This window comes from Lacerta agilis, chromosome 6 (assembly GCF_009819535.1).
Source record: "Lacerta agilis isolate rLacAgi1 chromosome 6, rLacAgi1.pri, whole genome shotgun sequence".
Taxonomy (NCBI): domain Eukaryota; kingdom Metazoa; phylum Chordata; class Lepidosauria; order Squamata; family Lacertidae; genus Lacerta; species Lacerta agilis.
The window spans coordinates 48,542,694-48,568,812 of record NC_046317.1 but is presented as its reverse complement, the minus strand read 5'-3'; the positions used below and the strand labels follow the sequence as shown (position 1 = coordinate 48,568,812).

The 26,119-nt window shown below is 46.6% G+C and overlaps 1 protein-coding gene across 3 annotated transcripts in view; it reads left to right on the top strand.

The window, feature by feature from the left end:
• The window catches only part of CELSR2 (cadherin EGF LAG seven-pass G-type receptor 2), a 116,069-nt gene that overhangs the window by 46,220 nt on the left and 43,730 nt on the right, over window positions 1–26,119 (top strand). For all 3 annotated transcript variants that reach the window (XM_033152497.1, XM_033152494.1, XM_033152495.1), the window contains exons 3-5: window positions 8,414–8,636; window positions 20,116–20,231; window positions 20,530–20,618. In XM_033152497.1, coding sequence (XP_033008388.1) covers window positions 8,414–8,636; window positions 20,116–20,231; window positions 20,530–20,618 — 428 coding nt within the window. The remainder of the gene's footprint in view (window positions 1–8,413; window positions 8,637–20,115; window positions 20,232–20,529; window positions 20,619–26,119) is intronic.

The window sequence follows — 26,119 nt, the reverse complement described above, 5'->3', positions numbered from 1 at the left end:
GATGCAACAGAAGAATGAGCCCTATGAAAGGGAAGGAAGTGTAGTCATGCCTTTACTCTGGAGGTTTTTTGGAGTGGGTGGGGTTTTGGGGAGGTACAGTGAAGCTGAAATGTCCTGTACCAATTGTACCTTGGACAGCCCCAGCACTATCTATGACAAGCAGTGATGCAACACAGAGTTTCCAAAACCTTGTTGTAATATTATTATTATTTTACTTGTACCCTGTCCATCTGGCTGGGCTGCCCCAGCCACCCTGGGAGTCTTCCAACAGAGTATATATATAAAAAAACAACAACAAAACACCAGACATTTTAAAGCTTCCCTTCAGATGTTCTGCTGCCAAGGGCAATGGTAATCTTATTAACCTGCTTATTGCATTTATGCACCGCCTTTTTTTGCCAAGGCATCTCACCAAAAGCTTGTGAGTGTCCCTAAAGTGATCCACCCTATTAGTAAAAATTGCTTGTTGCCAGTCGCGGCTTCCCTTCCTAGGCTGAGTGGCAGCTTTGCCAGATGATTTTCAGTGGGGCCATGGTGCAGGCTAAGTGTATGTGAGAGGAAAGATCAGCTCATTTCTTTTGCTTCTGATCAGGCTCCCCCAGGGCTAGAACAAAGTACGTGAATTGCAATCATGCATTTTGTACTTCATTGAAGTTTGGCTAGGGTGGGTATGCATCTCCAAAAGAAGAAATGCATTATCCCGTCCCAAAGACAAAAAGAGGGTCATATCTGCATATAATTTGCATGCACTCATGTATAGATGCAAATATAGAAAAAATCACTACAATTTAATAGAAATGTAGGATCATAGTGAAGTTTAGCCCCTGGTGACCTTTGTGCCTTCCTCAGTCTGCTGTCCAGGTGCTGAGTTTGGATGGGCAACTTAAAAGCTCTTGCTCTCTCTAATTGTGTGTGTGTGTGTGTGTGTGTGTTTGTGTGTTTAAACTGCTTTGGAGAAGAGAAGACTTCAAATTGAATCAGGGCACATGGCCACCTTCACTTTGGCCCTTAGTACAGACTAACATTGTTGCCAAAGCGTATATTTGGCTCAAGTCCTGTGGCTTCTATGATTCCAACAAGCGCCTGCTTCTTGCTTTGGCTGGAGTGTACTAATAGCAGGGAGATCTCTGTGACCATGCTCTGTCTCTTTTCCATGCTTTGGTTTCCTGCATATGACATGAAGAAAAGGGCACAGAATATCATCTCAGAAGCACGTACATTGCTTGAGTAATCTTTTAACTAATGCTTCAAAAAAGGGGGCTCCTAAATTATTGCTGCAGGTAAGTGGCAGGAGTGGGACATGAGGGTGCTGTGGTCTAAACCACCGAGCCTAGGGCTTGCCAACCAGAAGGTCGGCAGTTCGAATCCCCACGATGGGGTGAGCTCCCGTTATTCGGTCCCTGCTCCTGCCGACCTAGCAGTTCGAAAGCATGTCAAAGTGCAAGTAGATAAATAGGTACCACTCCAGCGGGAAGGTAAACGGTGTTTCTGTGCGCTGCTCTGGTTCGCCAGAAGCGGCTTAGTCATGCTGGCCACATGACCTGGAAGCTGTCTGCGGACAAACACCGGCTCCCTCGGCCTATAGAGCGAGATGAGCACTGCAACCCCAGAATCGTCCGTGACTGGACCTCATGGTCAGGGTTACCTTTACCTTTACCTTTAAGTGGCAGGAAGAGGTGTGAGCAACTTGGATGGGCTTTTTCAGCCTCACTTCAGGGGGCACCATCCACCACAGACAAGGTATTGTCAGAGGTTGTCCTCTCTGGTAGTCACCATAACTCCTGAATCCCTATGCACAAGTCTTTGATGCCTGGCATTGGAGAGGTTTGTAGCACTGCTGCCTTTAGCCATGCACTACTGGGTAGAACTTCCCCAGCTTAGTTCCTATTGCAGCAAATGCTTCTTTTGATAAAAAGTCATGTTTATTACTTGCAAAAGCAGCATTCAGGAGGGAGGGTGGTGAGCAGATCTACAAGTAATGTTGTAATCCCTGCCCTCCGCACACTTTCTTTGCATCTTGGGTAGCAACAAGATATACCTTGTAGGACTGAATTTGGCCAGGAGGCCTCCAGTTGCTGACTCTTCTGCTTTAACATGACCGCGAACTGTTGCTCTACCTAGTGTAGATTTTTGTAGCAACTCCTTTTATTTTTCCTAAGCAGGAATTTGACCCCTTCCTTCCTTGCAAAGTGCCCATGCAGCTTAACAATGTGCCTTTGGGATGGAACAGCAGGAACTCCAAGTTTCTATTAAATTATCCCTGCAAGCCAGCCTGGGGTTTTGCAGACCAGCAACAAGATGCTGTGTCTGCAGCCTGTTGGTCTGTTGTGTCACATAACCAGAAACCTTCAGAAGAGCTCCTAGAAGCTCACTCTAAGGCTTGCTTCCACTTCAGGTGCTTCCTGTTCATTTTGTGCTTCAAGGAGATTTCATAACTTTTGTCTGGAGGCCTGAGCGCATGTACGTGTGTGTACGTTCCAGTGATTTCATCAGGACCAAGTGATGATACTGCATTTTCTAGGTCTCAGCCAAAGTTATTCATTATGTGTCTGCTGTGTGTCTCTGGACATACTGCAGCCGTAGAAGATACATTTGCAGGTCGCCCAGTGTTTGGGTGGAACATTTGCTCTCTTTGCCCAACCCAGGTGCGGTGTGTAGCTTCTTCAACAAAGGCATGGAACTTGCCAATCTCTGAAACAATGCAATGAATTTTGAAAGCTCTGCTCCACAGTGTGTAGACAATGAAGCTGGGTTCCTGTGACCACTCCCAAATTGGTAATTCATCACTAACTGCACTCACCCTCAGCAATGTTTGGATGATCTTATCTCAGTTTATTAAGCTTAGATGTGCACAAGATCCTTGCTTATGCAAGCAGATTCTTTGCTCCTCCCTTTGGCAGGAGGACAGATTAAACCTGGAAGTCTTTAATTACGGTGACCGCAGTTTCTTATTTCATTCAAACTGGGAAACTGTGGTTTACCAGCTTCAGAGCAGATCTGGATATCATACCCACTTATTTTAATGTAATAGCTTGATACTCTAACCCTAGTTCTCCACTTTGAACAAAATGGGAAGCTATGATTAATTAGAGGCTTCCTGTATTAATTGCAATGCACATGAAGGGTGAGGTGAAGAGGCTTCACAAACAAGCAAAAGGCTCATGCATGCTTTGACTTAATATAAGCCAAGATACGATTGAAGCAGTTCATTGTAGTCCACAGATCACACTGATTTACTCATATATTCTCTTAAGGGCACTGGCTATTACCTACAAGTAGGTTGCACCCTGATCTAAGGTGGGTTGCATCATCACTGGGGTTTGTGTGTGTGTGTGTGTGTGTGTGTATGCAAGTTTTCTTTTTAAAAGAGAAAGTTGATAAGGAGAGATCAGCAGAGGCCAATGGGGAGAGAGAGCTCATTTCACTTTAACAGGCATTGAGGAAAAGGAATAGTTGTTTGCTACAGCTTGTAATATAGCAATGAGATATACTGCAACACTCAAAATCCTCTCTTCTGAGCATCGGTTAAAGATGCAAGAGCTCTGTCTTTCTTTGGATCTGATCACAAATAGAGGGGAAATTAGGACATATAAAGTAAAAACAAACAAACACATAAAGGTGGTCCCAGGTTGGTCCGAGGACATCTGATAGAGGATTTTGGAGTGTGATAGAAGGCTAGTGACAAAAGGTGGGATGTTGGCATGGGGATTCCCCTACTACTGCATTATTGAAATGTCTCTTTGGGAAGCTTCCCTAAATTACAAACCAGTATTAAAGCATGTAATCCTAGCCACACTGATTTGGGAATATATCCCAAGTCCCTATTCAGCTCAGTGGAACTTAAAGCCAAGTATATATGCATAGGCTCAGACTAAAACACAGGACTTTAAGACCTGTGCAAACATGTCCTCCTTGATGGGAGTCAGTGGGACAACCTCCATTCGGAAGAATCCAGCTTCTCGTCATTCCTCCCTCACTTGTTGGAGTCGTCTGCTCTGGTCTCTGAACACAGCAGTTAAAGAGAGGGAGAGGGAGATGTTGACAAACTGGAAGGGATTTAAAAGAAAGCTTTGAAGATTACAGAGAGTCTTAACAGGCAAATCATATTTAAAGAAAGCTGAAGGGAAGGGTGGATACCCTCAGGAGAAACAAATGATTAGCAGAAAGCATGTTAGAATTTTCAGATAAAAAAAGGATCCAAGAATGAAGAGGGGGGAGAACAAATGCTCTCTAGGCTTGCTGTGGATGTGACAAAGAACAATGGGTGCGGATGATAGGAAATAATAATTAAGTTATCGTTTAGGAAGTGGTGGAGCTGAGTCTATTTTGCGATGCCACACTATTCAGCATTCTGACTTCACCTTACTTAGAAGGAAAAGTGGGGGGAGGGTCTCAGCCCTTATGGCTACATAGCTAGGCTTGACAGTGTGTGGGCAATGCCTAATGAAATCCCAGAAGCTGGAGGAGGGGGCTCAACTTCAGATTTCCTCTACAGGTTGTGAGGCTCTGGTGCCCTGCTCAGCTGCTTGTCCCCCCACCTCCGCTTGCAGAAGCAGAATGAACTATGCAAATTAAACAAAGATATGCAAAGTGGCTTAATCTATGCAGAATAATCTGAATTGTGGTTGCTGTTATGGCTTACACGGCAGTGGCAAATCAGTGAATACAAAAGTATGAATATCTGCTATCTATGCACAGAATCTTCTGATTCCTCCTCCTCCTCCTCCTCTTCCACACAGTCTTGGGAAAAACCTTTTTAAGATTTGTGGTTTGCAAATTATAAGTTTGGCTTGTTTGGCACTAAGCCATGAAAGTCTGTCCCCTTCTAATTTCAGCTTTTGCCCTCTTCTGCTGCCAGACCTTGCTTTTTAACCCCATGGGTCTCCTGCAGTATCTCCAAACCACCCCTTGCCCTGGGAACCTGGAAATGAGTGTAAACCACATTAAAATAAGAAGCTGCCTAATATACCAGTCCTCTTTATTGCCAGCAACACAGGGGAAGAGGTTTTTCTTTCCAATAACACATGATTTGGAAGTGAGCATTGTTTCTTTGAAGATGTGATCCCACTGTTAAGCAGTTTCCATGATTATCAAAGCAGGCTGCATGTGTGCTTGTGGGGCATCTTTGTTCTTTTCAATCAGAGCCTGCTACATTTGCAAACCTTTTGACTAGTCAACTTTTTCACCAAAGCAGACGGGATTTCCCAGAACTCTGGGAAATTAGACTGGGCGGCGCTAACTCAGCTTGCTGTCCAAGGTTTACACTCTTAAAATTCAGCCCCAAACCCGAATTTGTGGACAAAGTGAGGTCAGAAAAGGGACATTTTCGTTTATAAAATTATTTTTATAACCTCTTTCGTTCCTAAGAATGGCTCCCAAGAAAGGAGGTGGGGGAAATAGAACATTTAAAAATACTTCCTATAATATGTATGCATGTGAATATATGTGTGTTTGCACACAGAACACTTTGTCAAAAGGCAGGGACTGTATATTTCTGTCCAGAAACAGTACCTGAGATTATGGCATAGTGTTAGGATGAGGTTCTAATTTGTATGCTAATTTTTCATTTTTCATTTTGCTTTAGTGATAAGTTCCAGCCACAACCAAACTCAGGTTAGCCTCTGGGAATAAAGTATAAACTAATATCAAAACGGCTAACTTCAAGAATCATAGAGTTGTAGAGTTGGAAGGGACCATGAGGGTCGTCTGGTCCAACTTTCTGCAATGCAGGAATCTTTTGCCCAACAGGGGGCTCGAACCCACAACCCTGAGATTAAGAGTTTCAAGCTCTACTGACTGAGCTAGTTCTTAAGATCTTTGATATTGTCCTAAAGAACTCCAGCCCTTGGGCTCACAAACCCTTGTATGATTTTAGCCATTCTGCAAAAGAATATAGTGTTGTGGTTTGAGTGTTGAACTATTACCTGGGAAACCAGAGTTCAAATCCCCCTCAGCTGTGAAGCACTTTGGGTGACTTTGGGCCAGCCAAGTCTCTCTCAGCTTGACCTACCTCACAGGATTGTTGTGTTAAAATTGGAGTGTCATGTATGTTGCTTTCACTAACTTGGAGAAAAGTTGGGACATCGATGCAATAGTAAAACAAAATAGCAAAATAAATATGTCAGCACTGGATAGCTCAGTGGGTTAGAGCATGGTGCTGATAATGCCAAGGTTGCAAGTTCGATCCCCATATGGGACAGCTGCATATTCCTGCATTGCTGGGGGTTCGACTAGATGATACAGTTCTATGATTTCATGTTAACATTTGTCATTAGAATAACAAACTTCAATAACAACACAGAGAGGGTGGGGAAAGGAGGCATCCTGTCTCCCTCCTTGAGTTCAGGTGGGAAGCACCTGCAGTGGGGGGCCTGCTCCATTTGTTTCATGTTCCTGTGCGTTGCCCCCTTCCAAACTAGTGAAGGGCAGTGGGGGAACAGTGGGGGGAAGAGCTAGCACACTTCTCTCAAACTTTCCCATTGTGTGTTGCTTTAACCAGGAAGATAGATGCCTCAATAGGGCTATGAATGATGTACACATCCACGTTTTGTGATGGCTTCATCCTGAGGCCAACATCTATTGTTTTGCTGATTTGAACCACAGGTGTAGATTTGAGGACAGGACCATGGCCTTGAGCTTTTGGGGGGCCTCCCTGCATAATTGCTGTATAAAAAAGCTTTGACAGTTGAATTAATTAAAAAGAAAGAATACACCAGCTGAGAGTCTGGGTGTCACCTCTCATCAGCCCATGGGCATCTTTGTTGCAACACCAAAGCTGTTGCATCTCAGATTATTTTTCATTGCTAGCAGTTGAAAGGCTTGATCTGGTTCTTGGCAATTGCCCCTTATAGGGACAAACCCCTCAACTTACCATACTTCTTTCCCTATCTCCAAAGGCATGGTTAAACACCCAGTTGCCTGTATCAGACAACCCCAGCAATACCAGAAGCTTCTTGTATTGAAGGTTTCAAAATCATACATACCGTGATCCAGTGATGCGTGTCCTATTTCACAGTTACTTTCCAGCAAATCCCTACTCCTGGTTTTTTCTTTCTCCTCAGCCTTCTCTTATGTAAAAAATGCCGCCTCCTGCAGCATCTGTCTTTGAGGAAACTCCCCCCCCCCAAAAGTTTTATGAAGCCCCCAAATTTGGGATCCTTCCCATTTAGGATGTAAGCAGACATGACACCAGGAAACCCATGACCGTTTCCTTCTGGAATAGGACTGGGTGATATCTGGTTTTCAACATTGTGATATGTCACCAGCTAAATATTGCAATGTACGATATATCACAATTTCTGAAATAAGGATGGAGCCAGGTAGAGGCATTGGCTGGCTTCGTGGTTTCCCCCACGTTGTGATTTTTGCCATTGCCTGCTCTTGTGATTCATTGTCCCTGCAGGAGGCAGGGAAGAGCAGAGCTGGCAGAGTTAGCAGGAGCTGCAGGAATCGAGAGAAGCACTGGCTGGCTTCACGGTTTTCTTAATTGTGATTTTTGCATAGCTCACCCACACCCACATCATGATTCGCGCATATATTGCCGGGTCAAAATTTTTGAAACCGTTATCATGATATGGACTTCAAAATGGTTTTGGGTGATATATCAATATTTCAGCCAGCCCTGTTCTGGAGCAAACAGTGGCTGGAGAGGCGGTGGTTAGGAGGGATAATGTATTCCCCCAATGATGCACAGCATAATCCTGAGCATCTTGACTGAGAAATGAGCCCCAGCAAGTTCAGTGGGATTTGCTTCATAGCAAGTCTGGTTAAGAGTGCAGCTCTAGAGAGCAACCCTGAGCATTCTTACTTAGAAGTCGGTCCCACTGCTTTCAGTGCAGCATCAGATAGCACTGTTAAACTCTTCCTGATCATGCTCTCGCTGAGTTTCTTCCCTGCTGCTCCTTATTTCTGCCTGGATGCTTCTGCTGCCCCCTTTGTGCAGCTCTGCCTGCTGCCTCTGCTGCTCATCTTGCAAGTTGGTGGAGCAGTTGGTAGACTGGCCCTCTGGAGACTGGCCAGCTTCAAATCCCTGCTGAGCCATGAAATGCATTGATTGGCCTTTGGGAACTTACCCTCTTAGTCTCTTAGTTCCCAGTATGTGAAATGGGAATATTAATGATCCATCCCACAGGGCTCTGGTGACAATGAATAAAGATAAGGTTTTAAAGCACTTTGCACTTCAGCAGTTTTTTTAATGAGCAAGGGTCTTCTGTAGGCAGCCTGCAAGTGTCAACACACATCCTTCCAGAGGGCCCTGCACTGCATCCCTCAGTGTTGGTTGGCCTGGAGCTACTTTGAACTGTTTCCCTTCCTGACCATGAGAAGGTTGGGGCCTGCGTGGTGAAGCTCCTGTATATTTGCAACATGACCCAGTGTTGAAGCTACTGACGGCTGCTCTCTGCTTCTGCTGCAGGGGAGAACTGCGAGGTGAACTCCCGCCTGGGTCGCTGCACCCCGGGGGTCTGCAAGAACGGCGGCACCTGCGTCAATCTCCTGGTGGGCGGGTTCAAGTGTGACTGCCTGTCAGGAGACTACGAGAAGCCCTACTGCCAGATGAGGACCCGCAGCTTCCCGGCCCACTCCTTCCTCACCTTCAAGGGACTGCGACAGCGATTCCATTTCACCATCGCCCTCACGTAAGTAGCACCTGGCTTTGGGGGGGGGGGGGTTAGACCAGGGCAGAAGCTGCCATGTCCCCAGACATCATTTTGCTCTTTGTAGCACTCTGGACTAGGAGGCATTGGGACACCTCTGCTGTATTTATTGCTACCATATATATATTTTTAATCCATTTTATTTTGACATTTAAAAACACACACATGTCATATGGCTTAGGCATAACTACATGGAGAGTGACTTGACTCACATCACCTACTGAGTGAGATCGTGGCAGAGGCAAGATTCAAATGGGATTTCCTGATTTGCGTCTCTGTTTGCCACTATCCTATGCAAGTTTCCCCCCCTTCTTTTAAAAAAGCAAAACTAAAATAAATGTATTCAGGAAAATCCCAGGAAAGAAGACTGGGGGCTCATCTACACTTTTACTTGACCCGTATTTTGATTGAACCATGTACCGATTAATTCCCCCAGGTCTGAGAGCGTTTATTGTTCTGTGGCTGCGCCTTGCAAAAATCCTGTCCTACCCCCTGAATTAGCTCTTACCAGATGCACAGAAAACCTGAAGAGAGATTTTGCTTAACTGAGCTACAGTTCAGTGGGTAAGATTAGATTTTTACAAGGAATACCACAGAATAAAGAAAAAAGCTTGCAGACCTGGGGAACAAATCAGTACACAGTATGAACAAAATACAGATGACGTGAAAGTGTGGATGCTCGCTAAGGCTATGTGTACATTAGCAACTTAAAATACTGCAAGCATGTTCACCACCGCGCTGCATTTGAAATCTCATTTTGACATCATTGTATATAGCAGTATGGTTGGATGTTTCCCCAAGTCTGCACCTGTCTGTCCACACCAGTGGGAAGAGGAGGCATGGATGTCTTCATATGGCTTATGTTTTCAGATGGGATTGAAGCTGGTTGATTGATTGATGATTGATTATTTAATTTCTATACCACTTAAAATATAAGAAATACCTCTAATCGGTGTACAAAAAAACTGAAACAGACAACTTAAACAAAATATTTCAAAAATGCAGAGTTACATATAAAAGGGTTACATTAATACAAAGTTAAAAGGTAAATGTAAAGGGCCCCCTGAACATTAGGTCCAGTCGCAGATGACTCTGGGATTGCAGCACTCATCTTGCTTTATTGGCCGAGGGAGCCAGCGTACAGCTTCTGGGTCATGTGGCCAGCATGACTAAGCTGCTTCTGGTGAATCAGAGCTGCACACGGAAACGCCGTTTACCTTCCCACCAGAGTGGTACCTATTTATCTACTTGCACTTTGACGTGCTTTTGAACTGTTAAGTTGGCAGGAGCAGGGACCGAGCAACGGGAGCTCACCCCATCGCAGGGATTCGAACCACCAACCTTCTGATTGGCAAGCCCTAGGCTCTGTGTTTTAAATCAATAACAATTCATTTCCCTTCTGATGTACCCTTCCCTCCCAGCCTCCGCGTTCTCACCTAGGGTCCAAACAAACTCCCAGGTCACCCACAAAAGTCCCACGATGGGAAGAGCCCCTGGACATCAACCCAGCCCCCCGCCCCAGGCACGCCCCTCATGGGCAGGCCCAAAATGGATGACATTTCCTCAGGCTGCCCACAGCTGCATCCCACCCAGCCACAACCTCCACACCCATCTCCAGGCACAATAGGTTTGTTGAGTTTCCCAGGGGGCCCAAAGGATGGGGGAAAGGGCTCCTCTCCACTTGCAGCTCCTTCTTCACCTTCTGCCCTCTCCTCCTCCAGCTCCAGAGTATGTATCAAACAGCAGCATTTCTCAAAAAACTACAGGATAGGTCTGGAATGCGGCTGACATGTGTACACAGCTTCACAAGCCAGTGGTGGGAGTGCACTAGATTCAGAGTAAAGGGGAGTGTGTGTGCACAGCCGAAGAGTAAGAAGACCCACCGCCAGGTATCTTCAGAGCCCCCACTCTTTGTAGAAAGAGGATTCCTTCCTCTTGGGTGTGCATGCAAACAGTCTTCCTTTTCGGGGAAATTGATAATTTAAAAGGCTCCCACCCTACCTGTAATTAATATTTCTCTGCTGAAGCCGAAAAGTACCTTTAATTAATATTTATCTGCTGAAGCTGGAAAGTAATCTCAAGAGTCTGTTTTCTGGCGACAAGTCGGACAAAATCTGACGAGGTAAGCCATCCATCACCAAGTCTGAATTCTGCCAAACAGTTCTTTGAATAAACAGCCTATGGTGAAACATGGTTGTATGTTTCAGTTTTGCCCGGTGAAGACAATTCTAGTCAGGTTCAAATTTCAAGTTGCTAGATCTCAATGAGAAAAACATTCCCACTCCTTCTCTGATCTGACAACTAAAAACACCAGTATTCTCACTGCTGCCAGCATGGAACAATTAACCTGCTCTCTATGGAGACAGCAGAGTCTCCTCTGGCCCCAGGCTTGTCCCTCAGAAAAAAACTTCCCCATTTGATTATGAACCAGATGTTCTGACTCCTCAGTCTAAGCTGAAAATAATAACACAGAAGGTTTTTCCTCTCCATCCTTTTTACTGTACAGCAGTGTGGTATGTGGGTATTACTGAATGAAGAAAAATTAAATCACACAAGCTGGATTTTTCTTTAAAAAGAATAATTAATGCTTCCAAATCTACAAAAACAAGCAGGCAAGAGTTCTCTTTAGCGTGCCATGAACAAGGATGGAAAAGGAGATTTTTCAATAACGCTCCACCTGTCCCTTTGCTATATGTATCCCAGATCATGGGGAGGATAGGCTTTCATAGAATTGTAAAGTTGGAAGTGACCATGAGTTGGTCATCTAGTCCAACCCTCTGCAGTGCTCAGTAATCTTTTGCCCAACGTTGGACACAAACTCACAGTCCTGAGTCACATACTTTACCAACTGAACTATCCCAGTTTTGGGTTTAAGTAAAGAACCATGTAATCAGACAAGCCATCACGAACCCTAGAATTGTAGAGCTGGAAGTGACCCCCAAGGGTCATCTAGTCCAACCCCCTGCAATGCAGGGATATGCAGCTGTTCTGAACCTGCAACCTTGGCATTGTCAGCACCACACAGCTAACCAACTGAGCTATCCAGCTCTTCCTTAAAGTTGCAGTTTGTACCCTTATGAAGGCATCTCTTGGACAGGGGCTGAAGAGAGGCCTCCTTGTGCACTTCCATGCTCTTGCTTCTCTTCAGCGTCTCAGGAGGTGACGTGGGTAGAGCCAGAAGCAAGAGAGGCGCATATATATATATATATATATATATATATATATATATATATATATATACATATACCTATGTATATATATCTTACCCACCTATATACTTCCACCTCCTATCTTTTTGAAAACCCAAGGATTTGGGTGAGGTAGCCATTGCTTACGTGACTTCTGTTGTGTAAGCAGGGAAATATAGTAACCAAGGCTATTATTATTATTATTATTATTATAGGTACACTGCTTGTGTTCAGACTATCTGTGGACCTCACTGAAACTGACCTTGGAATGTGCTTTCAGATAAGCTAGCTCCAGAGTGTAGACAGAATGCAAATCCAAAGCTTGTGAGCAACAATATGAAAGTGTCTCACATTTGTTTATGGGGTGTGACATTAAATCCCACCCAATAAGTAATTAAAATCAACAAAGGAATCATCCTTGCAGTGCTTATTCTCCAACTCTTCACCTTGCTCAGAAATTTTAATAATGGTTTACTCTTAACTTTAAATTTTTGTCCTAAAGATACACCTCCCCCACTATTCTGATTCTTTTCAATATTGGATGCTGGCCTTGTTCTGTTGCATCCAGTGCTTTTTTTTCTGGGGGGATGCAGGGGGACGCATACCCCTAAACATTTTGTGAATCTAAGTTTGGTTTCATTGAGGGGCAGTATTTCAATATGAGTAGGAATATGAGCAAACCCCTAAACATTTTTTTTAGAAAAAAAGCACTGGTTGCATCTATTTTAGATTCAGTATTGGTCGCATGATCTTTTGATTTATTTTTTTAATCAGAAACTTCTAATTTCTGCTTAGTACTTTGCTCCAGAGGTTTAATCTCAGGAAGAAAAATATCTTTCTATTTTGCTAGAGACAAAGATGGAATATCCTCCGCCTGATTGTTATTATCACCTCCTACAGCCAAATTATTTGTGGCTTCTGTGACACATGGTATGGTGCTGCTCCTTCTTCTTTCCTTTCCCCCGTCCCATGCTAATATGCAATTAGTGCTAATTGTTTATTAGAATGGGAGGAAAAAGAAGATGAGGAAGCTGTATTGTACAATATTATAGAGAGTATAAAGCAAAAATAATTCCAGTGATTACAAAATAATTACACAACAAATAACTTACTTACATTGAACGAAGAACCAAACCTATTCCATAGGAAGTCACTGGGAGCAGCATTAGGCGATTTGAGGCATAGTGACATCAAGATGCTGTTGACATCCAGCTCTACTTCCTTCTTGATTCTGAAGCAGGAGAGCCTGTGACTTTTTTGAACCAGTGCCTGGGTGCATTGGTGGATGAGAGTAAGACAGAGACTCTGTGGGTGAGTGGTTCTCAGTTCTAGGAGTTGGGGAATTCATCGGTTCTTGAGAGGAGTGCACTCCTTCTGAAGGAACAGACACATGCTTGGGGGCCAGTCCTAGATCCATCTTTGTCTGGCTCTTACTGGTAAATTTTGGGGTTCTACTAAGCAGTTCCAACAAACGTGTCTAGAGGAGGGCAACCAAAATGGTCAAAGGCCTGGAAACGATGCCTTATGAGGAACGGCTTAGGGAGCTGGGTATGTTTAGCCTGGAGAAGAGAAGGTTAAGGGGTGATATGATAGCCATGTTCAAATATATAAAAGGATGTCATATAGAGGAGGGTGAAAGGTTGTTTTCTGCTGCTCCAGAGAAGTGGACACGGGGCAATGGATTCAAACTACAAGAAAGAAGATTCCACCTAAGCATTAGGAAGAACTTCCTGACAGTAAGAGCTGTTCGACAGTGGAATTTGCTGCCAAGGAGTGTGGTGGAGTCTCCTTCTTTGGAGGTCTTTAAGCGGAGGCTTGACAGCCATCTGTCAGGAATGCTTTGATGGTGTTTCCTGCTTGGCAGGGGGTTGGACTGGATGGCCCTCGTGGTCTCTTCCAACTCTGATTCTATGATTCACTGCTCTGGCTGCTGATGAACTACTATTGTTCCATATCATGTTTAACATATAAAGACCTGAACAACCCAGGACCAGGTTCCTTGAAAAACCACTTGGCCCTGTATAGACCTGTAGGACCACCTGGGGGTAATTCTACCTGTGGCACTGCACCCTACAGAATACCATAGGGCAGAGAACAGAGACCCCCCTGCCTTCCCTTGATCCCACCCTGACATGCCTGCAGTCTGCCCCCTTTTTGCCTTTACCACCGTTGGAGCTCTGACATTGGTAGGGGGTCAGGAGAACTCAAGAACAGTGTGCAGGGGAAGGAGAGGGATGGATTGTTCTCTCTGGCAAGTGGAAATGCTTGTGCTGTGACAGAACAATTGCTCTAGCTCTATGTTGAATTCCTCCCACCATCTTTAACAATGGAGATTCAGATTAAAAGTTTCTTTCCATTGTTCATGCAGAGAGCAGATTTAAAAAGAAACAGGTTGAAGTTCCAATTCAAACACGAAGCTAGCAATAATAGTCTGGAATACTTCTGGGTACAAGGTGTGCAAAACCTGCCACTTTACTTATGTAGAGTTTTCCATTATGACTTTCCATGCTTTTGTATATTTGTGAAAAGTCCATACAGTTTCTTTGATCCTGTTTTTTCCCCAAATAACTGTTGATCACATGGGGTTCCTGTCCCCCTGCTCCTGCAGTGGAAACACTTGCAACAAACTGATGTGACCTATGGCTGGCTGTATCACAGTTTCCATTTTATATTGCCTTGCTCTTTTTTCAGTTTTGTTTAGTTTCATATTTCTGTGCTGCTTTTCTGCTAAGATTATCAAAGTGGCGTATGGCACGAAATGAAGTGCACCAGAGTACAAATCAATTATATCAGTAAAACAGCGGCAGTGAAAATACGGTAAAGGCAGCAGTCCAAAACTCCAGCGGCTTGTATTAAAAGTTTTTAAAATGCATTTAAAGTTGGCTAGAATTTTTAAAAAGTCTTTTAAACTTTTAACACCAGGAGGGTTGTTGTGTACACCATACAGCAGACGATTCTGTAGTTGCGCATGTGCAGCTGCGGATGGCAATGCGTGCGCAACTGTACATCAGCGTGCTCATTCCATTGAGTCTATGCATCATGCTAGCAGGTTGCCCCACACTGAGAGGTGCGTTCCTGCATACAACGCAGCCCCTGCTTCCCCTCCACATCCGCCGCCCAACTTGTACAAGGATTTGCACACCTAGTTGCCATTCCCCGTCCTCCGACAGAATGTAAATTTGACAATCTAACAAAAGCCAGGAGGAGATAGTTGTCTGCACCAGTGAAACAACTGTATCTGTGTCAAGAGCTGAACCATGAAGATGGTTATATTGCCCATAGTTGTGGAACTGTTTGCACAGCCAGCCTCATCATGACAGTGAAGGGCAGGTCTGGCCTCTGTAAAAAGGTAGCCACTTTCCCCAGGATTTGTGTAGCTTTGTGATAAAGTGCTGACCTGGGGAGCTGCCTGCCATACATCTTTTATTTGCTGCTAGGGGTTGTGGGGATCCCACTGCTCGCTTTCCAGCACCTGGTCACTTTAGAACTTTTCCAGACCTCTAGTGCAGGCTGGGAACAAGGGACACAGCGGTCACTGCCCAGTGTTTTCCTCTCCTATCTTCGTCAACATCTCTCTGCTAACAATACCCAGAAAGGAACCTCCTCTAGGGGGAAGCCCAGCAGAGGTTTTATCATTGGTAAGCCTCATTTCCCATTCTTTTTTTCCATAGATTGGACGTTTCTTGGCAAAGGGCATTATCCAGGCTGCATGCACTTGGGCTACGCTGATGGTAACACAGAGCGTTCCCTCCTTTTTCGTGGCTTTGCCCAGTCCATAATCCCTGCAGCTCCATCCCTATTGTTAGCCAAGCACAAAAGAGCCAGCCAGCCAAGGCCTCTTTGTCCCTGGACAAGGGTTAGTTGGAGCTCCCCGATTTGCTCTGCATACTTGTCACACTACTGTGATGGGGGACGGGGAGGGGGGGAGGGAGAGCTGCCAAGTGCTGACAGCTTATAATGAAATCAGCCCACAGGAGCAACACAGAGTATAGTCACCAGGGAGGGGAAGTCCTGCCATGCTCAGGAGAGAAGCACAACTTTGCAACCCTGATAAGGAGCAGTGGCCAATGGTCCTATCATTTAAGAGAAAAGCAGTGGCATGGTAGAAATTTGTGAAATTATTCATGGCACAGAGAATGTGGATAGAGAAGGAAGTTTTTCTCCTTCTCTCATAACATTAGAACTCATGGAAATCCCATGAAACTGAATGTCAGAAGATTCGGGACCGATAAAAGAAAGTGCTTCGTCACACAGTTAAAGTATGGAACTTGCTCTCCCAGGAGGTAGTGATGACACCAACTTTGATAGCTTCAAAAGAGAATTGGGCAAATTCATGGACGACAGGGCTGTCAATGGCTGCTAGCCACGGTGGCCATGCTCTGCCTCACACAGTTGGCGGCAAAAATGCTTCCAAATACCAGATGCTGGAAACCACAGGAGGGGAGAGGGCTTGTGCTTGAATCCTGCTTGCGGATTTCCCACAGGCATCTAGTCTTGTCACTGTGAGAACAGGATGCTGGACTAGGTGGGCCATTGGTCTGATCCAGCAGGCTATGAGAGCCAGTGTGGTGTAGTGGTTAAGAGTGGTAGACTCGTAATCTGGTGAACCGGGTTCGCGTCTCTGCTCCTCCACATACAGCTGCTGGGTGACCTTGGGCTAGTCACACTTTCTCAGCCCCACTCACCCCACAGAGTGTTTGTTGTGGGGGAGGAAGGGAAAGGAGAATGTTAGCCGCTTTGAGACTCCTTCAGGTAGTGATAAAGCGGGATATCAAATCCAAACTTTTTCTATTCTTGTGTTCTTATTCCCCACCTAGTTTCTTGACTTGCACCGAATTCAGTTAAGTTCAAATGTAGATTATTGGCAAGATGAAGGTAAGCACATGAGAAGATGCTTGCTGGGTTGGGCCTGCTCCCACAGTGGCCCCTCTTTCCTCACAGCTGCTGCCACAGGAGCATCTGAAGTGTGCCGCCATCTTGCCCTGGATGAAGTGAAAAGAAACTGTGGCAGCTTTTTCCAAACAAACAAATTGTCTTTTCCGTACTGTAGTAACTAAAAAAAAAAAAAAAACCACGATTATGCCTTTTGCTGTAACAAACTTATGTAAACTGCTTTGTGAGGTCTGCCTGAAAAATGGTGTTCAGGAAAAAGAAAAAAAATGGCACAATTATAAAATAAATAAATAAATACATCTAGGCTAGGTAGGGTTCATTGAATGTGTGAATCACTTCCTACAACGAAAAGTCCCAGAGCAATTTCAAGAACAAGACTAAAATACAGCAATAAAAATACACAAAACCACTGAGTAACAACATCTAATTATTCGTGCTGCCCAAATGCCCAGGGAAACATCCATTTCTTGTTGCCTTTCCTCCTAGGGGAGCTGCTCCATCATTTTAGTTGCCCCTTTCTGACCCTTTTCCAGGAAGCACCAGAGTTCCCAAAATATGAGGGAAGATGACACAATTTCCCTTTAGCAATTTGGCAGCAGAAAGAGGATGGAGCTGTGTGGCACCTATGAATGGGATCAGGCTTGTTTATCAAGACCTTTTAATTCCTCTATTCCAGGCATGTACAACAGGTAGATCGTGATCTACCGGTAGATCACTGGACGTCTGTGGTAGATCACCGGTAGATCAGTGGCTCCCTCCAAAGAAGCTAACAAACTTTGGCTCCCCTAAAAAAAGCTCAACATCTTTGCCCTACACCCCTAAAATGACATGAACCACCAAAAATAGGGCTTTCCTTCCTAAAAAAAAAGCTCAGCGTCACTTTCCTCTTCCCTAAAGAAGCTCAACACCTTTTACATGAACCCCCCAAAAGAGGGCTTTCCTTCCTAAAAAAAGGCTCAACAACTTTGACCTGAACCCCCCAAAAGGGGGTAGATCACTGCCAGTTTTTAACTTTGTGAGTAGATCACAGTCTCTTGGAAGTTGGCCACCACTGCTCTATTCCATTTTTCCATTGCTCTCCATTCCTGACCTGAAGACGTGAAGCTATATAGCACAATACCAGCAACTACATTACTTTCGCTACACCAGGAAGGATAGCAGGAAGCTAGAAGGAAAGGAAGCTCTGGCTGCAGAGAATCAGTATGTCAGGTTGTAGTCTTTCAGTTAAAGGAACGCAGGACTGAATTTAGCTCTGCTGGGACTGAAAATAAATTTCTGAGTTGAGCATGTGCTCAGAGGTGCCCTGTTCCTTAGTTCTGTGTTCCACCAGCCATTGTTTTGGTTGGTGGAACTCAGGTTCTAGGGGGGAGGGAACAAAGTAGACCCTGCAAGTCCAAAGTCTGCCCACCCCTGCGCTACAACTTGCGAGTCTTGAGTTTGTGTTTCGGGAGGCATTGATGGAGTCCTTGTAATTATGTGCAAGCGTCCATCATCTGACAACACTGGCTATTTGAAATTCCGCACGGGCATCTTCCTGATGGGTCTATAGAGCCTGCACGGTGGAAGAACTGCTTTTGTATGCTCAGCCTCCACACTTAGCCCCTTGCTCTCTGTCCCTGGCTCTGTTTACTCACAGAGCCACATGCAGCCAAAAGGAATGAATGGAGGGTTGAGGAGGGGGAAGGGTGCCAGGATGAATCATGGTTGAGCCAGCCTACTTGGGCGCTCCTTTGTGTGAGGGAGCCGCACACCTAATCACAAAGGAATGCCTTTGTTAGGCTAGGCTTACTTGCTTGGGGAAATCATTGGCAACCTAGCAACACACAGCTCAGGGCCAGGATGACTTCACACATGGCAGATTCCTTCACCAGATATTCCATGTGCAAATCCCACCCATTGCTTGTCACACACAGGTCTGTTTACAGCAGCACGCACACATGCAGGGAGAGCTCCCAGCTGCTTGGTGCCTATGACCTGCCTCTGTGTGTGAATGCATGCAAAAGATAAAAGTTTAGGGTCCCAGGATCCAGTTCCGCATGTCATATATACAGCTGTGCTGTGTGTGAGTGAGTCTGAAGGAATCAAAAGGTCTTTGCTTTCCTAAACTCTCCCCCTCTCAATCCATAAAGAATCTTGTGTTACCTTAAAGACTAACAGATTTATTAAGGCATACACTTTCATGGGGACTTCATCAGATGCAGTATGTATTATCCTGAATATACATGCATGGTTGTTGGTGAGGTGGTTGAGAATGCAAACAGAAAAGTCAAAAGCAATGAAATACAAAAAGTACTGAGACAGTGATCATTACATGATTAACAGTGGCCATTGACAAAGCACTTGATGCTAGCACAGACACCCTACCACTGACAAGTCAATAGTGTGATAAAAATCCATTGTCCTGATTCAGTCCATGACTGCTAACATTGAACTTCTTGATGAATTGTAATCCAGCAGTTTCACATTGCAGTCTCCCTCTGAAGTTCCTTTGTTCAAATATAGACACATTAATTGTTCAAATATAGACAATTGCAGAGTGTCCTGGGAGGTTGAAAAATTCCCCCACTAGTTTCTTTTTTTTTTGCAGTTTCTGATGTTAAATTTGTATCCATTAATTTTAGAGAGACTGGACTGTTAGTCCTATGTAGAATGCAGAAGGTCATCACAGGCTAGATGATGGCATGTGCCAGGGGTGGAAGGACACCTGGCCTGTGTGCTAAACTTGGCCCACTGGGGGTTCCAAGTTGACCCACAAGGCCATTTACCCCAAACTACATCGTATGTAGCTTGTGGGGCAGGTAGAGACGTGGCTGCCAGCGCACAATTGGGAGCCTTGATTGTTCATTCACAAGGGAAAGCAGGCCTTGCTTAGCTCTACTGCCCATCCACTGGTGTGTGGTAGAGCTGAAGCCTTCTGGATTGGGTGTGTGTGGTGGCACCTGATGTCATTGTGGTGTCAGGTGAATGACAGATAGGCAACCCCACCCACTTGCCAAATTCGGCCTGCAAGGCTAGCTCCCAATAAGGAACTGGCCTGCTGAGCCAAAAACATATCCTCTAAAATGTTGGGTCCCAAAACCGGGATGTGTATCTTCCCGTTTGTGCTTCCGCATGAGATCACAGAGCCTAAAAGATGTGCCGTGCACCGGAAAAAAACGTGTTTGTGCTGCTGTACTCTTGGGGAAGGTCCAGTTTTTCTGGGACACTATGCAAAAAGGTTCTCCACCCATGGCCTATAGATTCTGCCCAGACAGGGATTATATTTGTTGCTTTCCTATCAATCACCTGAGCTCTTCTCCGTCTACTTCCTTGTCTTGAGATGGAGTTTTGAGATGCTGGATCCTGGGTACAGGGGCTCACCATTCTCTTCTGTTTGGCAGGTTTGCCACTAAGGAACGGGATGGGCTGCTCCTCTACAACGGGCGCTTCAATGAGCGACATGATTTCGTCGCCCTGGAGATTGTACAGGAGCAAGTTCAGCTGACTTTCTCAGCAGGTATGGTTTCTTTCCAACCCCCTTGGCTTTTCTGCTTCTGCTCATCCCACCTTATGTCCTAACAGTGTTGAAATTCCCTTGCCAGGTTTTGTTTTCCTAACCCATCAGCCTCTGCCTCTCGCCCCATTATCTCCAAGCCTTCCTATCTCTTCCCCACCTCTGCTGCAGGATTTTACCTGCCGCTGTTAGCTTAGGTGCTCCTCCTTCTGAGCCCTTATGGGAAATGGTGGCAAGGAGAGGCATTCTCTTCTCAAGAGTCTCTCCCCCCTCTCTGAGTTGTTTTTAATCTCTCCCTCAGGAGAGTCAACAAGCACGGTAGCCCCGTTCATCCCTGGGGGCGTGAGCGATGGGCAGTGGCACACCGTCCACCTGCACTACTACAACAAGGTAAGTCTCACTGGATAGCTCAGTTGGTAGAGCATGAGACTCTTAATCTCAGGGTTGTGGGTTCGAGCGCCACATTGGGCAAAAGATTCCTGCATTTGCAGGCGGTTGAACTAGAGGACCCTCGTAGGACCCTCCTTCCAACTCTACAATTCTATGATTATAAGACTCTTTCATCCTGAAGAGGCCTGCTGGTGCTGTGCCCAGCTCATCTCCACCCTCGCTTTTAATTCAGCGCCACCTGCATACATGGCGCTTTACAGAGAAGAGGTCTGACAGGTCCCTGCCCCAAGGCACTTACAGCTAAACATGGGCGCACTGGAGGAAGCATGTGGCAGGCACTGGAATCATGAGCAGGCAGAGAGGAATATGTGATTATTTCAAGCCCATGTACTTTGACTATTACAATAAGGTGTAATGCATGGGGAGCAGGTGTTGCCAAACTGCAATGCTCATCAGCCCTAGCAAGCGTAGCCAATGGCCAGGAATGATGGGAGTTGTAGTTCAGCTACATCTGGAGGGCCAAAGGGTCCCCATGCCTGGACTAGGGAAATGATCCAACGGCTTCCTGAAAAAGGTGAGGTTTGAGGAGGGAGATGATTTCATGGAGGCATTCCAAGAAGCAGTTCCGGGGACAACAAGGGGAAATGGGCAGAGTCATTTTAAGGTTCACGGGACCTTTGGATGGTGACTAGGGTAGTGGAGCTGATCAAGCAAAAGTCACAGGAATGGATGTGCTGGAAAATAAGCGCAGAGAGAGGATGGAGGGGCAGGGTCTCGGTACCAGAAGCTTGTGAGGGATCTGAGAGTAGGCAGGAAGCCAAGGTAGGGATTTAAAGGTGGAAGTCACATGGTCAGAGCAGCAACAGAGGTGAATATTTTTGGCAGCAAAGGTCTGGATGGATGTGAGTGGGAAAAGGTGAGACAATGGAACGCCAGTGAGATGATTCCTAGTGTTGTGCCAAAAATGTATTCTGCTTCTTTTTTTACTGTTTTTTCAGCAGTGAAGGAGAAAATAAATTGCACTTGAAAATTATCACAGGGGAGGGAAAATGTCGGCAAAATATGCAGGTGGTGGTTTTGTGTGTGTTTTTAAACACTTCTTGTTTTCAAGGTGGCCCATGGATGTGTGTGAGTGTTCTTTCTTTTTCATTCTACAAATCCTCTCTTTGATGAACTGCACTCTGCAGCCTTCTTGGGTACCTATGCTTCCTGAAACTGCCATAATATCCTCAGCTGGACTTCCTAGCAGCCACAGGAACATGGGGAAGCTGCCTGTTGATGACATCTGTTCATCTTTTTCAAGTTTAAAGAAATTGGCATGGAAATGTTTTTGAAAGCTACCTGGAAGAACTTCCCTTAAAAACAAAACAAGCAAATATGCCAATCTCAGGCTCTTGGTGGTTAGCCTCTCCAACTCAGGGGAAGAGGTGACTTTTCCCTCAGGGCTTTTTCAGATTAGAAAGTGCAGGCAGCCCAAGAGGCTGGGAAATGCTGGAGAAATGTTTAATGGAGCTAAAACAGGCACATCACCCACCTCGCAGTGATAGGGTAAATCCAGCCCTGTACCCACCAAAACTATGCATTCTAAAGTGTCCCGAGAAAGAGGAAGAAAAAACTGAATCCTGTTTTGCAGGGGAAGAAAGCTTATGAGAAACTGGGAGAAACGTTTCAGCACAGTGCTAAGTATTACAGTAGCCAAAGGGATATGGGCCCAGGGGTACGGAGAAGAGTTTTCACTGAAGGCACAGACAGCCAGGTCTGTACTTTTGTAATATTGTATAGGGAGAGGTGTAATGCAGTGGTAAAGGTAAAGGTAAAGGACCCCTGGCCATTAGGTCCAGTCGCGGACGACTCTGGGGTTGTGCTGCTCATCTCACTTTACTGACCGAGGGAGCCGGCGTACAACTTCCGGGTCATGTAGCCAGCATGACTAAGCCGCTTCTGGCGAACCAGAGCAGCGCACGGAAACGCCGTTAACCTTCCCGCCAGAGTGGTAGCCAGGAGCGGAGCAAGGGGGCGTTCCACCCCGGGTACTGCCCTGGGGGGTGACACTCTGGGGGCAGCCCCTGTGATCGGCGCCGGTGGCGCGAAAACTTTTAAAAGGCTGCAACGCGCCAACAGCAGCACAGCGTCTGTGCTGCTGTTAGCGCTCTGCAGCCTTAAAACTCGGCGCAGCGCCGCTTGGGTGCGCGCGCTAGGGAGCCCTTGCGTTTGCTGCCCTGGCCGGCAAAGCGGCTCCCTACCTATTTATCTACAGTACTTGCAGTTTGACGTGCTTTCAAACTGCTAGGTTGGCAGGAGCTGGGACTGAGCAATGGGAGCTCACCCCGTCGCGGGGATTTGAACCGCCAGCCTTCTGATTGACAAGCCCTAGGCTCTGTGGTTTAAACCATTGGGTCAAATGGGTCCATTGGGTCAAATGGGGCACTTCAGTAGTAACCTTATTCTGGCCCCCGCCAGCCTCTGCTAGCCTGCTTTATATCTCACAGCCAGTCCGGGGTGTGTCACTTCCTGTCCCCTTCCTCCTCTTTAATCCCACTATTGCTCTTTTAAAACTCAGCAGGGGATAAAACCAGAATGAGCTGCCTCTGGCTCCCCCTACTGTTGGCCTCCTTGCCATCTGCCCTACCAGCCGCGACTGATGACGTGACTTAGCAGTGGATTCAGTTTGCCCTGAACAACAGGGCAGATGGCGACGTTGTCAGCACCAGCCCATAACAGCCGGTAGAGGATTCCTGCCAGCTTTCCCCACTGGCACCCTATGTCTAGAGAGAGGGGTGATTTCTGTTGTTTCCTGCAGTAGGAGACCTTCCCTGCTTTATAGGGTGAGGGTGGCTTAAGGGGCCATGAAATATTCAAAGACCAGCAGGAGCTTTTGATAACGGGTTTGCTGTCACCAGTTCCTGGCTCCTTTGGGCTCGAGAAGATTCCTGCCATTAGCATTCATAGTGCCCTCAGCGCAGGGACTTTTGTGTGGGGTGGGGAGGAGGATGGAGGGGTTGATGGTCCCAGCATGATGAAGTCCCAAGAAGCTAGTTTCTAATGAGGAGGCTGCTGACAGGGGGCAGGAGGAAGTGAGCAGCTGGTGCAATTGTCGCAAAGCAGCTGCTTGCTTCAGTTAATAAGCTTGGGGCAGCCCAGGGGACTGGAACGGCACAGGGGTCAGGTGTTGCTGTCTCACCGATTTGGAGGTGGGGAACAAGGCGGTGGCCAGAAATTGCCAGGCAGCCTCTCACGAGAAGCCCTTCCCTGCCGTGCCCACTTGCTGTGCCCTTGTGTGCTTGCCTAGTCTTCCGTTCCCGGGGGGGTGGGGGTGGGAATTATGGCTCATTTGGTTTCCCCCCTTCCATTTCCCCCCCTTCCAAACTCTGAAGGAGCTTAGCCTGACAAAGAGCCCCCGGCCTGGATCCACAGTCAGTTCTCTGAACAGCTAGCCTAGACCACCAGCAGCCCCACTTGATGTAAGGAATCACTTCATAGGCACCAAAGCGCAGTACTGCTGGGTTTGTCATTGTCTCCTGGGCAGAGAAACTTAACCAGAGTTGTACATAGAAGGATGGTGAGGTCTCACCTTCCTGGGACGCAAACAGGGCCCCAGTCCTCCACTCCTTCCCCGAGAACTCTGTCAAGCCAATCAGACCTTGAATGGGTCATCTGGTTACCACATGATTAAAATTTTGGGTTCTGTACCAGTGTCCTTCTTTAATGTATGCAGTAATGACCACACAAGGCTGTGCTGCACAGGAACTGGATGTACACACTAGGGAATCAGGTAACTAGAGCTTAACACATTTAGCACCAGCACCGTGTTTCACACAGAGGTGGGGAACCACAGGAATGCAAGCCAAATTTGGCCTGGCTCAGGTCCCTCTACCTACCACACCCACTGGCCCCACACCTGACAACCTTGTGACAGAATGTGAAGCAGGCAGAGATGCAGCTGGGTTGGCCTGTGAGGAACTTGATTATGCATCTGATTTCCTCAGAAAGCCAGTTTGAAGTCACTGCCCAGCTGCTGGGGGATGGTGAGTTCAGGCCTGCTGGATTGGTGACATGGTTAAGTTGCCTATCAAGAACCCTTTCGTGCAGCCAATCCTTGCAGAAATCAGCTTTACCAGCCCTGTCCTTGATGCTTTGCAGAGCATATGACTGGCAAAGCCCCCACCCCCACTATGGTTCCCAAGAGCTACAGTTCCCAAGCACCTGGCACTCAGGGCTTGGAAAGCACTGCGCTGGGGACTTTGACAGGTGGGCTGGACGACCCATCTGCCAATCACTCACCGTGGGGTGGGGACAGATAAGGATCTGGCCCGCTAGGCCCAAAAGGTTCCCCACCCCTGTGTTAGACAGATGATAAATGTGAGGCTGCACAATTAGTCACCTGCTCCTTCAAGTTGCCAAATCCTGCCCCCCACTAATTAGAGGGAGTTAATGAGTGGGGGAGAGATAGAGAGCCCTGTGCTGGGGGTGTGAATCCCTGAGCAGCCAGGCTGGAGCCCCCTGCAGAAGTGCAGGGGAGTCCGGCTGCATGCTCCCGCTTGACAGCCCTTTAGTTGGGACGGGGTGTTGGCCTTCCCACTCCTGGGAATGTTCCTGGAGACTGGCGTCAGTACCGATGAGCTGGATTGCCTGCAGCAGCTTCACCCAGGCACACTGCCTCTGTGCCAGCAGACAATTTACCTCCTGCCATCTCATGTGGCGGGGAGCCAGATTCCCAGTGCCTGCAGCCAGTGCTGCACATAGACAGCTCCTGACCCCAGAGCTCTCTGTCCTGCTGCTTACAAGGGGTAGGCGCCCCACAAGCAACCTAGGGACAAATGTGGGTTTCAGGCCTCTCGCATAGCTTGCACGTGCATAGCGTGCCAAGGAAGAATGAGTTAACGATCGCAACAGAATCGGAGGAAAGCGAGCTGAAATGCTGTGCCCAATTTGTTGGCCTGGAGGGCAGGATCCTGAGCTGGAACTCCAGGGCAAGGGGGAAGATGTGGCACCACCATGCCACAGCACTGTGTTTCCTCCAAGTCGCACCCATGCTAGCTCTCACCCGATTTCATTTGCCGAAATATTCCCATAGACTTCCTTTCCCTGCCGAACAGAGGCTATCCTAGTAATTAAGAGCTGGGGTGGAATTCAGCTAAGTTTTACTCAAAACACACCCATTGAAGTTAATGGGCCTATTTATTTAAATTCTAGACCACCCTTTCTCCAAGGATCGCAGGGCGATTTACAATATGGTTCTGGCATATGAGTGACAGCCCAACGCCACCAACCACCCGCAGCTCCATTACCGAGTCAGGCAGGGACAGAGAGGAGGAGAGGCGGTGGCAGCATTGCCACCCCTCTCCTCCGATGGGTTCTGGCACACGAGGGCCTGAGTGTGCCCTTGAAGCAGTGGCTGGGTTTTGTGCTGTCGCAGTGGGCTTCCTCCCTGCTCTGCCCATCCCCAAATGCTCCACTGCTGTTTATGCCCCTTTAGGTTCTAGGTAAGGCAAACAGTCTCT